We start from the raw sequence: 15,559 nt of genomic DNA on the forward strand, positions 1-15,559 counted from the left end.
AAGTCAAATATACAAAAATGTCATGCATCATATCATTAAAAAAAAAAAAAAAGAAAAAAAAAGAAGAATACAACTACTTTATAGATATATATATGTATTATGTAATTTTATAATACATTTATATACTATTATATAACATACATATATATGCATGTATATATGTATATATATATTATAAAATTATACATTATTTTATTTAAAAAATAAAAAAAACTTATCAATTTCCTTAATTGTGTGACTAAATTTTATAGAAAATTAATTTAGAAATAAAACTATATATATATATATATATATTCATAATAAAAGTAATATTTATATATATATATATATATGTTAATTAAATATATAATAATAATACTCTATATATATTAAAATATGAATATATATATATATATGAATTTCTCATTAAAGATTTTTTGAGGTTAAGTTTGACATTGAGTTCCTCATGGGTTTTGTTCGAAGACATTTCGATGTGGAACGAACGGGTTCCAGGAAGGATTCCTATGGCCCTTTACTGATCGTTACAGGCGTGAAATCTGCTTTACTGCTTCTTTGCAATGACGATGACTAAGAAGAAAAAGAAGAAATAGAAGATGATGATGATGATGATGATGATGAAGAAGATGAAGAAGAAGGATAAAAAGAGAGAAAGCAAAAAAAAAAAAAAAGGAAGAAAATTTACAAGAGAAATCGACCAACCCAAATGCCACCTCCTTGTTGAATACTTCAAAAGGAGTGCCAGAGAGGATTCGATCTTAACATACTTATATCTTTCTCTTTTTCACACATACATACATACATACATATGCTGTATATATGCATTATAACTGCATCTGTCTCTTTTCTCACAATTATATGCATATACATAAATATTGACATCATTTTTCTTGTTTTTTTTTTTCTTAATTTTTTGAAAATGCATGTCGTACAATCATTGGCCAATAAGTTTTATACAGTTGTTTTTAATTTTGAATATTTTTATATATAATTTTTGTTAATAATAATAATTAAATATATGAAGTAATATATATATATATATATATAATATTAATATATAATATTTTATATAATTAATATAATAATATAATAATTAATATAATATTTTTATATAAATATGTGCATCAGCAAATACACAAATGTTAGTTATAATTCTTCTAATTTAATTAGTTTTTTTTTCATTTAAACAAATTATTATTAATAAATTTTTATTATTAAATTTACTTATTGGTCAATATATAATTTATTTAAAATAAATAATATTATTTTTCTTTCTTTTACATATTATACACATGCATATGAATATTAGTATAATATAATATCCTATTTCTTTTTCTTAGAAATATGAAACACACACACACAGAAACACAGACATACACACAGAGACACAGACATACACACATAAGTATACAAATCCCCATAATAAATACTGGCGTTATTTTTTTTTCTTCTTCCTTTTTTTTTTTCCTTTTTATGGTGTCACACATACAACTATACTACTTACAAGAGAAGAGTTCCAACCTTCTTCATCTTCTTTATCCTCCTTCGTTTTTCCTTTCGCCCTTTTAGTTGGAAGCTGAGGGTGTCTTAGGAGGTTGGAAGGGATTCCATTTTAGGCACTCTGGATCGATCTCCTTGTAGCCAAGACCATGTCTTTTCATTCTTTCTTTGTAGTCGTCGATCACATCCTGAAAATAAGGTTAGGTTTCTTTTTTTTTTTTTACTTTACTTTACTTTACTTTTCTAATCAATTCTATTCATACCTAATTATATTCACTTTCTATTCATATTTCTAACCTTACTTTAAGAAATTTTCATGGGTTTTTTTATTTCTATAAAAATTAGATATTGTTTCAATAACATTTTTTTTTTTTTTTTTATAAGAACATAACCTAAATTAATCTTATTGTATTTTTTCAAATTTTTGTTAGAAACTTTTTTTATTATTATTTTAAAATTATTCTATAATGTCGAGTCATGTTAGACATTGTATTGATTAAAAAAGGTTAATTTATATTAATTATAAAAATATATTTCTGAAATAATAAATAATTAAATATTTATATTAGGTGTAATAATTAATTCTGTGTGTTTTTTTTTTAATTTTCTGTAATGCATTTAGTATTTAATCATAAAATAATTAAGTTATACTACAAATTTGATCTCCATTATTTTGTGATGACTTTGTTCATCAAAATGGCGGTTTTATAATAATGACGGCTAATTGTATACATTCAAATTAATATAGCAAATTTTAAGGTTAATTATTGGTAATCATTCATTGTAATATTTTCATTTAAATTATATCGTCATCAATTGTTGTATTTCTCGAGAGCATCTGCTTTTAAGAAAAAAAAATTAATAAATAAAATAAAATAAAGTTGATAAAACAAAATTACAATACTTACTTGTTTCTTCAATATAATGTGCTTGCCCTTCCAGTATTTCATCATTCCAAGGGCTTGCAAGGTACTAACGATGTCATACGAATCAATTGCCATTTCTTTGCTGATATCTGCGAATTCAAACAAAACCCGATAGGTTAGTTTTCTTTTTTCAAAACAACGTTGTAAGATTGTTCATTTATTATTTGAAAAATAAATGAACAAAACAAAAAAAACAATTGTAAACGAATAAAATAAATGAATGAAATTCTTACCTTTAACCGAAAGTTCTTTTCCACCAAAATTACAAAGGTACTCCAGTAAAACGTCCTTCCAATAACTTCGATAAGATATTAGACCCAAATCCGATAAAGGTTTTTCCGGTGAACCTATTTTCTTCTCAACCCTTGTTAACAGATAACCTAATCAACAAAAACGATAAAGAATACTTATCATAAATTTGTTATTTTTCTTTCTATTTTATACCAAAATTATTCTTTTTTTTATTAACTTTTATTAGAAATACAAATTTTTTTACAATTGATTAAATTTTTGAGCCTACCACAATAATGGAGTGGAAAAACCAACCTCAAAAACTCAAAAACTTTTTAACCCCTTATAATTTCTCCTGTAATTTTTGTTTTTTTCTTGAATTATATGTTTAAAAAAAAATGTTGTTGTTGTTTTTTATTACATTGGTGTTCTAGAATAATTTGTACAAATAAATAAAAAGATAAAAGTTATATCAAAAATGGCTAATCATTTTCAATGATAAAATCTATCAAAATGGCGATTATAAAATGGCGGTTGTTTGTATACATTCAAAATCAGAGTATTATAAGTAATTAAATATCAAGAAAACGAATTAATTGTGTTCTAGAATAATTTATAAAAATAAATAAATAAATAAATAAAGAAAAAGATAATTAAAATAATTAATACTCGTTACAAATTGTTAATTAATCTCCACCAGTTTCAATGATTTCGTCTATCAAAATGGCGATTATAAAATGGCGGCTGATAGTATTCATTCAAATCCGAGTTGCAAGTAATTTAATATCAAAACAACGAAATAATTGCGTTCCAGAATAATTTATAAAAATAAATAAATAAATAAAAAGAAAAAGATAATTGAAATAATTAAAAAATAATTAATACTCGTTAACAATTGCTAATCGGTTTCCATAATTTTCAATGACTTAGTTTATCAAAATGGCGATTATAAAATGGCGACTGATTGTATACATTCAAAATCAGAGTGTGTTATAAGTAATTTAATATCAAGATAACGAATTAATATTGCTAAACGTTATTCTAAATTATAAATAATATATAAATGAGTAAGTGTAGTTGGTGTAATGTTTGTTGTGTTGATTGTAGACGCCTCGTTCACCTAATACAAAACTTATGCGTCTCTTTCATTTTGAGATGAGAACAGTCAGAGTGTTGTTGTACGTAGAAAATGGCTTGTCTCGAACCAATGAAGCCAACAATAGAAGCCGTTCACGTAAAATCAGGATTCCATAGAGACGCAAAACCCACACATGCATTCACTCATACAAATAAACAAATACACACACACATATATATAAATATGTGTGTGTATATATATATAAAGTGTTTTTACTCTGGTAAATAGTAAGTTCTTTGAATGGAAAAGCAAACACATATCGCGTAGGATGCATCACGAAAGAGGAATAATACATACATACATACATATATACATACATATATACCTTCATAAATATAATACTTGCCGATCACAGGAAATAGAAATGCAGTTTGAGTTCGTTTTCAACATATTAATGGGAGAGAGAGAGAGAGAAGGTGTCGACGAATGGTCTGATGATTGACTGACACTAAACGATACTATGAACATTTATGCTTATTTATTACGCCATTTTATTAAACCTATTCCCACTTGTCCTTGACCAACGTTCAATTCTACTTTTTTTTGTTCTTTCTTAAATCTTTGTAAAATAAATAAATTTAAAAAACAACAATAACAACAACAATAAAATATATTGTTTTTGATTGATTGTTAATGTAATTTTTTTAATGAAATGATATAATATACAAATAAAATAAAAATAAAATAAAAATAATATAATATAATATAATATAAATAAAAATAATAAAATAAAAATAATGTAATATAATATAAATAAAAGTAATAAAATAAAAATAATGTAATATAAATAAAATTATATATATATATATTATAGTATAATAAATTTTGTTATTTTTCAATTAAACGATTTAATTTGATTTTATTCTTCATAAACAAAAAACAAAAAAATTAAACAGAAAAAAAAAATTTCATTTTTAGTTCATCAGTTTTGTATTTTCTTTTGTTCCTTATTTTTTTTTTTTAATTTAGGTTAATTACAAACTTACACGTTGTAATTAATATTATTTTTACATAGAATTTTTTATGAAGAAAAGATATATTAAAAAATAAAAAAAAAATAAAAGATAAATATTGTGACCTATAAAAAGAATTTCCAATGGAGTTTGAAGCCCTCACTCACCCTGATTGCACGTATACTACAGAAGTTAAGGGTTAAGTGCATCGATGCGAATGCATATAATATCTACGATTCGCCTGCACTCGACTGCACTTTCCGACGAAACGCATCTCGAAGAGAGTATCTTCTATTCTCTCTCTCTCTCTCTCTCTCTCTCTCTCTCTCTCTCTCATCTGTATTCTCTTTTGTTTTTTTCTCTCTCTTTCGAATTATTCAGATAATGTTATGTTACAATCTTGTTATAAGTGCATCCCGTGCACTCAATTTTTTTATTTACAAACACAGAAATATTCATCTCTCTCTCTCTCTCCTTTAGTTTTTTTTTATATATATTTTTCATATCAATATATATATAATGTTAATAAAATATTAATATTATTATAATATATTATTAATATAAAAAATAAATTCAAATATAACTCAATGTTATATATAATACATAAATTATAATATAAATATAAAAGAAAAGACAAAAAGAAGTACCAATTACAAATCAACTATGAATCATTGAATGACTGTCGGTAAAGTAGAACTTAAAGTTAAATCTAACCTAAAAATTTGAAATACAATATAATACAATGTAAAGGAAATTTAGCAAGTAATCTTTGAAAGATGGTTAATAGTGAATCGGCACGCGTTGAGTGTCAGTGACCGACGAAGGATGAAATAGCAAAGAGAGAGAGAGAGAGAGAGAGAGAGAGAGAGAGAGAGAGAGAGAGAGAGTAAGAGAGAAAGAAAGAGAGAGAAAAAGAGAGAGAGAAACCCTCTCTCAGCAGCACCAGCAGCAGCAGCAGCAGGATTGCGTCCGCATCCGTCCGCATCCGTTCGCATTGGGTGTCCGTTTTAGACTCTAGACGAGAAATACCAAGAATACCGGGTCGAGGCTTCTCGTGTTCAAAATGGCGGACGACAACCATTTATTTTGAGAAAACTAACTATAGTTTTAATCTCTCTTTTAACTTTTCTTCTTCTATTTTTTTTTTTTCATTTCATCTTTCTTATATATTTTTTTTTTTATTTTCAAAAATATACACCCCATTTTTCACATAATTCCGCGTAATAATTTTCATAAATAAATTTATTTTCGTATAATGAAAGTCTGATCAAATTTAACGATGAGAATGAATTTGTTTAATAAAAAGGGACTTCTAAAGAAGAAGAAGAAGGAAGAAGAAGAAGAGGAGGAAGAGGAAGAGGAGGAGGAGGAAGAGAAGAAGAAAGATTCGTTTGCCAGCAACGTGGCTGCTGAAGCAAGAAAAGCATGATGAGGTTATACTACTCTCTTCCTTCTTCGGTTGAACGTTCGTTCCGCATCGCTTGCTTCGAGTATCCAAGTAGATAGAAGAGGTGAAAGATAGAAAGAGAAAAAGATAGATAAATAGAGAGAGAGAAAGAGAGAGAGAGAAATATATGTGCTTATGGCATCGAAGTATGTTCATTAATTGCTTTAGTTTCTAATCTTAATGAAGCCCTAATTTGTTCGAGAATATTTGCTATATTACCAACACATTGAAAATAAATTATTTTCTCTATTTTTTTTTGTTTTACGATTTTCCTATTTTCACCAACTAACCAAAATATATATACAAAATATAGTTAAAAAAAAAAAAAAAATATATATATATATATATATATATATATACTATACTATACTATACTAAGTTACTATACTATTAGTATAGTATAATATTTAGATCTCTGGCAGGGACGTGGCGTAGCAATTCGACCTATCTACTCTAATTTTGAATTTAGCCACCAGATAGCGTATTTAGGTGCTAGTGATCCCACGTGGCGTAGCAATTCGACCTATCTACTCTAATTTTGAATTTAGCCACCAGATAGCGTATTCAAGTGCTAAAGATCCCAATAGTGGTACTATACTATAAAATTATATATATGTATTATAGTATAGTAATATATATACTATAGTAATAGTATATATGTGCTAAATTTGATTATTATTTTATTTAATTCAAACATTTGTGTATTAGTTATTATAAATTAAATTATAATTAAAAATATATTGTAAATTTGCAATTAACAATATATTTAATTTTGCATTAACAACAAATTTCTAATTAACAATATAATTAATTTTGTATTAATAAAATTAACAAAATTACAAATTAAACTAATAATAACAAATTAATTACACTTATTGTTAATTTGTAATTAACAGATATATTATTAAAAATATATAAATATGATAAAAAACAAATATCCTATATTTATACAATTTTGTTATATATATATATATTTTTTTGAAATTATTTATTTAATCATTATTAATATAAATAATCATTTAATAACCAACTACCCCTATACGAATGTTTCATGTGTCGACGTAAATTCACGTTAGAGGGGTGAGGATAAACCTTTTTGTTGAACACTTAGGTCAAGGACAAATTCGCGATAAATAAAACATTAAAATTATCATTTAATTTTAATAATATTTAAATGCAAATAAAAATATTTTGCAATTGTTTAATAAATTTCTTTTTTTTACCAAGACAAAAGATATTTCTTTTCTAGCAATGCATTAATACAAAATTATGTACATAAAATAATAATAACGCGAACGATCGATCAAATCCGATATAATACTTCAATTAAATCTGATAATTATCTTATCTATCTCTCAAACCAAAAGATAATACTACTTTTAATACAATCCAATCGATATAACCTAGAACAAATAATCGATTATAATTACTGATATTAGTGTTACTATTATTATTATTATTATTATTTGATATTCATGTTAGGTTAATCATAATCATGATAACTAAAATAAAACTAAAACAAAAATAACATGTTCAATTATAAGGCCCAATTATGCAATCATGAATATCATAAATTATTTTTTTCAGTAATCAAAATTCACCCCCTTTCTTACTTCTCTCTTCCCATGGCAAAACTATTACACTATTACACTATTACAAATGCAATCATGTTAGGTTAATCATAATTGTACCATGATTGAGGCCCAATTATACAATTATGAATTGTCAACCCCCCTTCTCTCATATCAAAACTATTCATCATTGCAAATACAATATTTAAAATACACCTATCCTTTTTCCCAACCCCCATAACTGTATTATTTATTTTAATATTAATTTTCAACCGGTCCCAAAATGTGCGTTTAGTTGAAACGGTGGTAGTAGGAGTGGAGATGGAAGTCCCAGAAAAGCGGCCCAATTATGCAATTATAAATTTCACAAATTTTCTTATTATTTTTGTTTTTTTCAAAATCAAAATTCAACCTCCTCCCCTTCCCCTTCCCCGTCCCTATCAGAATAAACCACCATTAAAAATACAATATTTAAAATACACCTATCCTTTTTCCCAACCCCCATAACTGTATTATTTATTTTACTATCAATTTTCAACCGGTCCCAAAATGTGCGGTTAGCTGAGTCGATGGTGGGGGGGTCCCAGAAAAAAGAAAGAAAAAGGTTGAATAACCTTGAGAAAAATATTTACCCTTGTGTAACCAACATAACCTCCACCCCCAACCATCATTTACCAGATTGAACTAAAAATATCTGGATTATAAATTTGGAACGATGAAAAAGATAAAAAAAAAAAACAAACAAGGAAGAAGTTCGATAGTTCAGGAAGAAGAACACCCTATAAACTACACATGTGTGTGCGTGTGTGTATTATATCCTGATCGAAATCTTAAACCCCTTTTTTTGGACTACTGCCTTTCAACGAACGTTAACGATACTTGAGTACTTTATAAGAAGGATCGACTTCCAAGTGTAATAGAAAGAGAAGAAGAGAGAGAATAGAAAGAGAATGAAGAAAAGAGTAGGAAGTGAAGAAGGAGGAGGTGGAGGTGAAGAACACACGTTTATCGAGAACAGGAGATCATCGTTCGACGCAGTTCGTATTACCTTTCCACCTAATCGTAGCTTCGATCCGAAAGATCGTATTGCACCACCAACTGCCGGGTTGGTCCCTTTTTTTTTGTGCGGCCATTCGTTTAAAAACAAAACAAAACAAATGGGGAAAAAGAAAAACACGTATGGTGGATAAGGGAAGGAAGTACAGGAACCCCAACGATGAAGTAGGAACAAGCAAGCAAACGTGTGTGAGAGAGAGAGAGAGAGAGAGAGAAAGAGAAAGACCCAGGACCGGTCCTATTCCGGGATGTCCTGGAGACTGGGAGGTTCAACGACCACAGTGAGTACCACCACCACCACCTCCTCCACCTCCTTCTGTTCCTCTTCCTCTTGCGTCTTCCTGGTCTCGTACAAACTCCCACAAGCTCAAGCTCAAGCTCAAGCTCAAGCTCAAGCTTGTGAGAAAGGTATATAGATAAAGGACAATCCACCCCTTCCAAACAGCATCACCACCCATCGGTACCCATCAGAACCTACCACCTTGTTTCACTCTGTCTCTTTCTCTTTTCCATCAGCCACCCCCTCTTCTGATTCCCATTCCAACGATTACTTCGGGTGGGTTGAACGCATTCATTACGCGTCCGTTTAGTTTGCAGACTTTTGGAATCGTTGGATAGTAGGAAGAGAATGAATGATGAAGGTAGAAAATCGAAGTAGTAGTAGTAAAATAAGAATAAGAATAAGAAGAAGACTCCTCCTTCTGAAAGTCCTATATGGGAAGAAGGAAAAGAGGGCGTTGGTGATGGGGGCCTGGCTGGCAACCCTACCTACGGTAACCAACCCTAGGAGAGGGACTCTACTACTGGTGCGAGGTCACGGGAGGTCATACGATTGCGATCCCTACGCAAGTACTGAAGTGTACGAGAGCGAGTGAGAAAGCTAGAGTCTGGCTGGGTTGCGTCGAAAAGGGTAGGTGGGAAGGGAAACGAGACGGACACTTTGCGTGTCTGGGTTCTCTGTCTCTCTCTCACTCATTCTAGTAAACGTGCCTGCAGTAGTAGTAGTGGTAGTACACCCTCAGTGGTCGCCCTTCTGTGTTTGACTGCGCGTTCGTGCGAATCCGCAAGCAAGTCCTGTGTGCTCGATGTTGAATTCTGTGATGAGGGGTTAGGGGATAGGGGTTAGGTGGTGGTAGTCGATCGATGCGGCGAGACGCCGGGCGTCGCACTTTCCGTTGCTGGTGGTACTGGTGCTAGTCGTGGTGGTGGTGGTGGTGGTGCTGCTGCTCCTGCTCCTGCTGCTAACCACTCCAGTATACTACACACCACTTTCCAATACATCTCTACGTTAGCTACCTCGATGTTACCCCAGACTATGTGCTACGAGATTTTAGCCCGGTTCCTCTACTAACTTTTCTCTCTCTCTCTCTCTCTTGCTTTCTATATAAACACCAATACCAATCCTAGTAACTGTATCACTGCTATACAACAACGATTCTAATACATCAATGTGTTGTACTGTCGTCGTCGCTTTAGTTCAGGACTATCCTACGATTTTTACCGGATTCCTTCTATCTCTACCTGTTCTTTTTTTTTCTACCAATACCAATTTAACTGGTACTACAGTGTTGTGTATATTCTAGACCATAGACACCTCTCTCTCTCTCATCCAATACAGAAACGTTAACCCAGACTATACTACGATTTTTACCGGGTTCCTACGCCACTTTTTACTCTACTCTACTCTACTCTACTCTACTCTACTCTACTCTACCTTTCTTCCTTCCTTCCTTTCTCTTTCTCACTCTCTCTCAGTTTGCAGCAAACCCTGCGGAACCATCATCCACCTACCCCCATCCGCAACTCTAATCCTCCCTTGGTAGTACGTCGACCCACACAAACCTCACCTCACCTCACCTCACTTCACCTCGCCTCAACTCACCCTCACCCTCACCTCTCTTTCTGTCTCCTCTTTTCCCTCATCACCGTTTCTCCCTCTCCCAACATTACTCGCGACGGCATCAATGAAAATGACGTCACGGCAAAAAGCCCACGTTTAATTATCTACGCTACGATTCGTTGAAAAGAGACAGAGAGTAAGAGGGAGGGAATACAGGGATGGTTGGATGGATGGATAGATGGATGGGGGTAGGATCGAAGGGTGGAACAGTTGGAAACTCTTTAGAAACTGTTCGTTACTGCGACAAACAACTACTACTACTACTACTACTACTACTACTACTACCACCACCAATGGACGACACTAGGATCATCATCGTTGATGAGGAAATTCAAACGGAATTTCACATTGATCGTCAACATTTTCTCTTTTGTTTCTTGTCGAAGATCTGACTAATACTTTTTATTATCTTTCTTTTGATTTATTTTTATTTTCAAGTATCGAAAGAACACATTCACGAATTATTGTTCCAAACTACTTTCAAAAGTCACCACTAGAGGACCAAAGAAACCATTTTTATTATTTTCTTTTCTTTTATTTCTCATTATCGGATCTTCGAAGATTCCTGGGATTTGTGGTAGAAATCGATTTCTTATCTATCTTTTATTTTTTCATTCTCTTAAGAAGATGTCTTTAACAGAACCGATAGAATTCTGTCTTACTATCGAGAACAATTTTCCATTTGCTAAGAAACTACGAATTTATTTGATTATCCGGGAAAGTAATTAAGTTTTCTTTTCTTGTATGGTAAATAAAAGATGTTTTTTTTTTGGACATTAATATAAAAAGCAAGGTGTGACAAAAATGGCTATTTTGTTTTTGAAAAGTTGCGTTATTAAAATGTTAAATGATTTTAAGGTTAGAAAGTTAAATTAGATATAGAAAATAACAAAAAAAATCGGAATGACTTTCCTTGCAAATCCGATATTTTAAACTATTGGGTTGTTCGAAAAGTAATTTTGTTTTTCTTTTGTGAAAATGAAGACAATATTCGCTTCGACGTTAAACCTAAGCCTTTCAAGTGGGGACAAACATTTAAATTTGATTAATTTAACCTCTCACCGATCTTATTTGCCGGTTAGTATCAATTAATGCCAAAATTGTGTCAGTAAAAAACAAAATTACTTTCCGAACAACCCGATATATTATAATTATTATTATTATAATAAAATATATATATTAAACTTACTGAAATCGATTAGAAGTCGACCATAACCTTGTCTTTGATATGGCGGCAACGTCAAAATGCAAGAAACGTTGTAGTTCAGGAATGAATTTTTTTCCTGCAACATAAATGGATAAACGTATTAGTAATAAATAAAAATTATTAAGAATATATTAAACCTTTTAAAGATAAAAAAAAAAGAAAAAGAAGAATTGCATATCGTAAAAGGAATGAGAAATAAAAAAAAAAAAAAAAAAAAGAAAGAAGAAGAAGAAGAAAAGAAAATTAATATTTGGCGAAGTTATTGCGAATGATTCCGTGCTTAGCAAATTGAACACGCGTCCTTCAAATATCCTCTATAAATTCGTCCCTGAGATATACAGGCAGGGTTCTATTTCGGGTATTTCCTTTCTTTGAGATCATTGTACTCGCACGTTCCCTCTCTCTCTCTCTCTCTCACTCACTCTTTCTACATCTCTCTCTCTCTCTCTTTCTCTTTTTCCAAATTAAAATATCAAACAAATTCTATAAATTGCCTTACAATAAATAATAAATATTACATAAAAAAAAATATATTAATAAATAATATTCGTTAATTTGCAATATATATATATATATATATATATATATATATATATATATTAAAAATACAAATGCAATTCTTAATAAATAAATCGTGAAAAATACACAGAGACAAAAGTAATAATATCGAGTCATCTTGACTTATAATATCGAATTTATTTTAATTTAAGTGTCGTTGTGTTGGCTGTTGGTTGCTGCTACTTCGTCTTCCTTCTTTACCTAATTGAAATCCCTTTTTATTTATTTTTTTTTTGTTTGCATGAGATACCACCAAAGAATTTCATTTACAGTATAACCGATCGTTACTTTCCCCCTCCACTTCTTCTCCGCCATCTTTTTCTTACTATTATTATTAATTGTCTTTTTTTTTTGTGATTAAAATGTATCCATTAATTTTTTTTTTACAACGAATGAAACAACACCTTATTTTTTTTTTTTTATTACAATGTCCTAAGTGTAATCAATAATTAAAACATGCATGCATGCGTGTGTGCGTGTGTGTTGTGCATGTGCACGTGGCATGCACGTTTTAAGTAATACGATTATATTTTTATCATCCTTTTTCTATCTCATAATATCGTTTATCAAATACCCTTCATTCCACACCCTTTTTTTTACTCCCCCCCACCCTGTTCTCCATCATTCTTATCTTTGTGACATGATCGCCATTGGTGCAGCAATAGAATGCAATTCTACAATCGGCATTTGTGTGTGACTCCTCTGTCCACCTCAACGCACAAAGGAAAATCTTTCATCCTATCTTATCCTCTTGCTTTTCTTCTTCTTCTTCTTCTTCTTCTTCTTTCTCTTCGTAAAAGAAGGGAAACTTAATCTTCTATCCTGGATTACGAGCAATGTCCTAAGAGCTAAACTAACCTCTCTTTTTTTTTTACCTTCAAATATAACCTCTTAAAAGATCATTTTCATTATCGTTTACTATTGATGATCAAAGAAATAGGAAAACAAAATATCGGCTAACTTCATTCTGTTAAATTGGTTTTTTTTTTCTATCGTGATCGCGCGCATCGTAAAAATTTAAATATCACCGAAGATGTCTCAAAGAATTTTTGTTTTTAATTTCGAAATTATTTTCGATTAATATACAATAATGTTCAAATAGAAACGAATAAATAAAGTTAGAAATATTGTTGTAATATTTTTCCATGTTTTTTTTTCTCTTTTTTTTTTTTTTTTGGTTACAATCAACGTCGGTAAGACAGATTTCTATACTACGATAACGAGATAACCTAAAAATTAATGAAAAACTTGTTTAAAAAGTATCTTAAAGTCTAACAAATGTTTCTTACAATATATTCCCATGAATAATAAATAAAAAGAAATTATTTCAATAAATCAATTAAAGAAATTCTATAGAAACGATTTCAAATTGTTGAATTGAACAATTTGGCGGATTGATTTAGTTAAAGAAGAAAATAAGAAGATATATATATATATATATATACCTATTGCTAGATTTGCTAAAAGTAATGGATGTTTTATTTAAGACACCCGGTATTAACACGGGCATAGCAGCCAAGCTGTTGCTAACCGCCGAGTGAGGCAACAACGATCCGAAGGACACAACCTGAAGAGACCGCGCGTGCGTGCGAGTAAGCGAACGAGTTGCTAAAAGGAGACGAAGAGAAAAGAAGAAGAAGAAGAAGAAGGAAGAAAGGATGCGAAGAGGTCAGAGAGATAGAGAGAGATAGAAAAAAAGAAGTTAAAAAAAGAAAGAGAGAGAAAGATAGTACGGCATAAGGCCCCTCTTCTTGGTTGGTCATTCGAAGAGCCGTTTTGACCGGGACCAATAGGATCAGTTAGACATTCTGCACTCTGTTAAACGTTTAATCATACTATTCCTTATTAAATGATTATACTTTTGATTTCATTTTTAATCAAATTCATGAAACAATACCACTAGAAATGATAATACTGGTTAAATGAGGATTAATGCATTAGATATGATTTATGCGAAAATAATTAGGATAAATATTAATTAATGATAAAGGAAGGAAAGAAGGGTAGAGAAAGAAAGAAAAAAAAAAAGAAATAAATTTTCGCTAGGTTTCGTAGGATTTCAAGTGGAACCGTATGAAGGCTAAATAAGGGGAACCCACGTCAGAGTTGGAAGTTTTAGGAGGGGGCAACAGCAGCAACTCTCTTAGAGTTCCGCAGAGGAGGAGAGTGGCAAACAAAGAGAAACGGGGAGGGTGATAAGAAGAGGTGAACAGAAAGAGAGAGAGAGAAAGAGAATCTGGGGCCCGCGACGGCCTTGGACCGGTAGTCTTCAGAGACTCAGGGCCGTCTCGCCATCCCTACCACCACCATCACCAACTTGCGGCAAACGTTTCTCGCGAAAGGAGGCACACATCGCATCACCCGTTTTATCCCCACCCCAATTTCTGCATTCCCCGATGCATCTATCCTCTTGACTCTGTGTGTGTGTGTGTGTTGTTAGTTTAAAATACGAAACACTAATCTCGTCAACTTGGTGCATAGACCCACCCCCTATCTTCTTCTCAACGAATTACCGAATTCTTATCGTTCAGGAGGTTTGCTTATCTAAATGATCGATACAATTAAATACACGCAAGATTTGATATACTTAAACGTTGTTGTTATTCTTTTCTTTTTGCGATAGTTCCACCGGGTATATAAAACGTTAAAAATCTGTTTTATCGGTCGAATAAATGTGACGAGTAGAAGAGAAGGGGTGAGGGTATAATCCTTTTATTAAACATGGCCGTCGTACGATTTAACATATGTTCAAATTGTTAGGTTAGGTTTAAATGTGTCGTTTTTTTTTTTTTTAATTATAAGATTTTGTTTGTTTGTAAGAAAATAATAAGGAGGAAATGAGAATAAATGAAAAGAGAATTGGTCGTAGGAAAGTCTATATTTCGAAGACATCGAGAAAGGCGGAGAGGTCAAAGCTTATTTCATAGATATAGTTCCGTGGAATCGATACGACGAGCCCTTCTTCGTTCCTTTCATCTCCGAAACGCAGCAAGCTGGCGCATAGAGAGAGAGTAACGATCGTGTAGCTGCTTTCATAGTGTTTTAACACACCTCAGTTTATCTATCTTCTTTTAT

At 31.0% G+C, this 15,559-nt stretch overlaps 1 protein-coding gene across 8 annotated transcripts in view; it reads right to left on the minus strand.

Moving 5' to 3' along the window:
* chm (lysine acetyltransferase chameau) overlaps positions 1 to 15,559 on the minus strand; it is a 49,172-nt gene that overhangs the window by 17,715 nt on the left and 15,898 nt on the right. For 3 of the 8 annotated variants that reach the window (XM_089175046.1, XM_089175045.1, XM_089175047.1), the window contains exons 10-13: positions 11,909 to 12,002; positions 2,657 to 2,803; positions 2,406 to 2,512; positions 1,502 to 1,685 (exon numbers count right to left, since the gene is read on the minus strand). In XM_089175046.1, the coding sequence (XP_089031172.1) occupies positions 1,563 to 1,685; positions 2,406 to 2,512; positions 2,657 to 2,803; positions 11,909 to 12,002 (471 nt within the window). In that variant the 3' untranslated portion in view covers positions 1,502 to 1,562. Of the gene's footprint in view, positions 1 to 349; positions 568 to 1,501; positions 1,686 to 2,075; positions 2,336 to 2,405; positions 2,513 to 2,656; positions 2,804 to 6,005; positions 6,230 to 11,908; positions 12,003 to 15,559 lie in introns of those variants that run through there. The other 5 variants (XM_089175043.1, XM_015331018.2, XM_015331019.2 and 2 more) reach the window with 5 other exon arrangements.

This window comes from Polistes dominula, unplaced genomic scaffold, assembly GCF_049000335.1.
Source record: "Polistes dominula isolate Pdom_NZ unplaced genomic scaffold, Pdom_raw_medaka contig_78, whole genome shotgun sequence".
In the NCBI taxonomy this organism is placed as follows: Eukaryota; Metazoa; Arthropoda; class Insecta; order Hymenoptera; family Vespidae; genus Polistes; species Polistes dominula.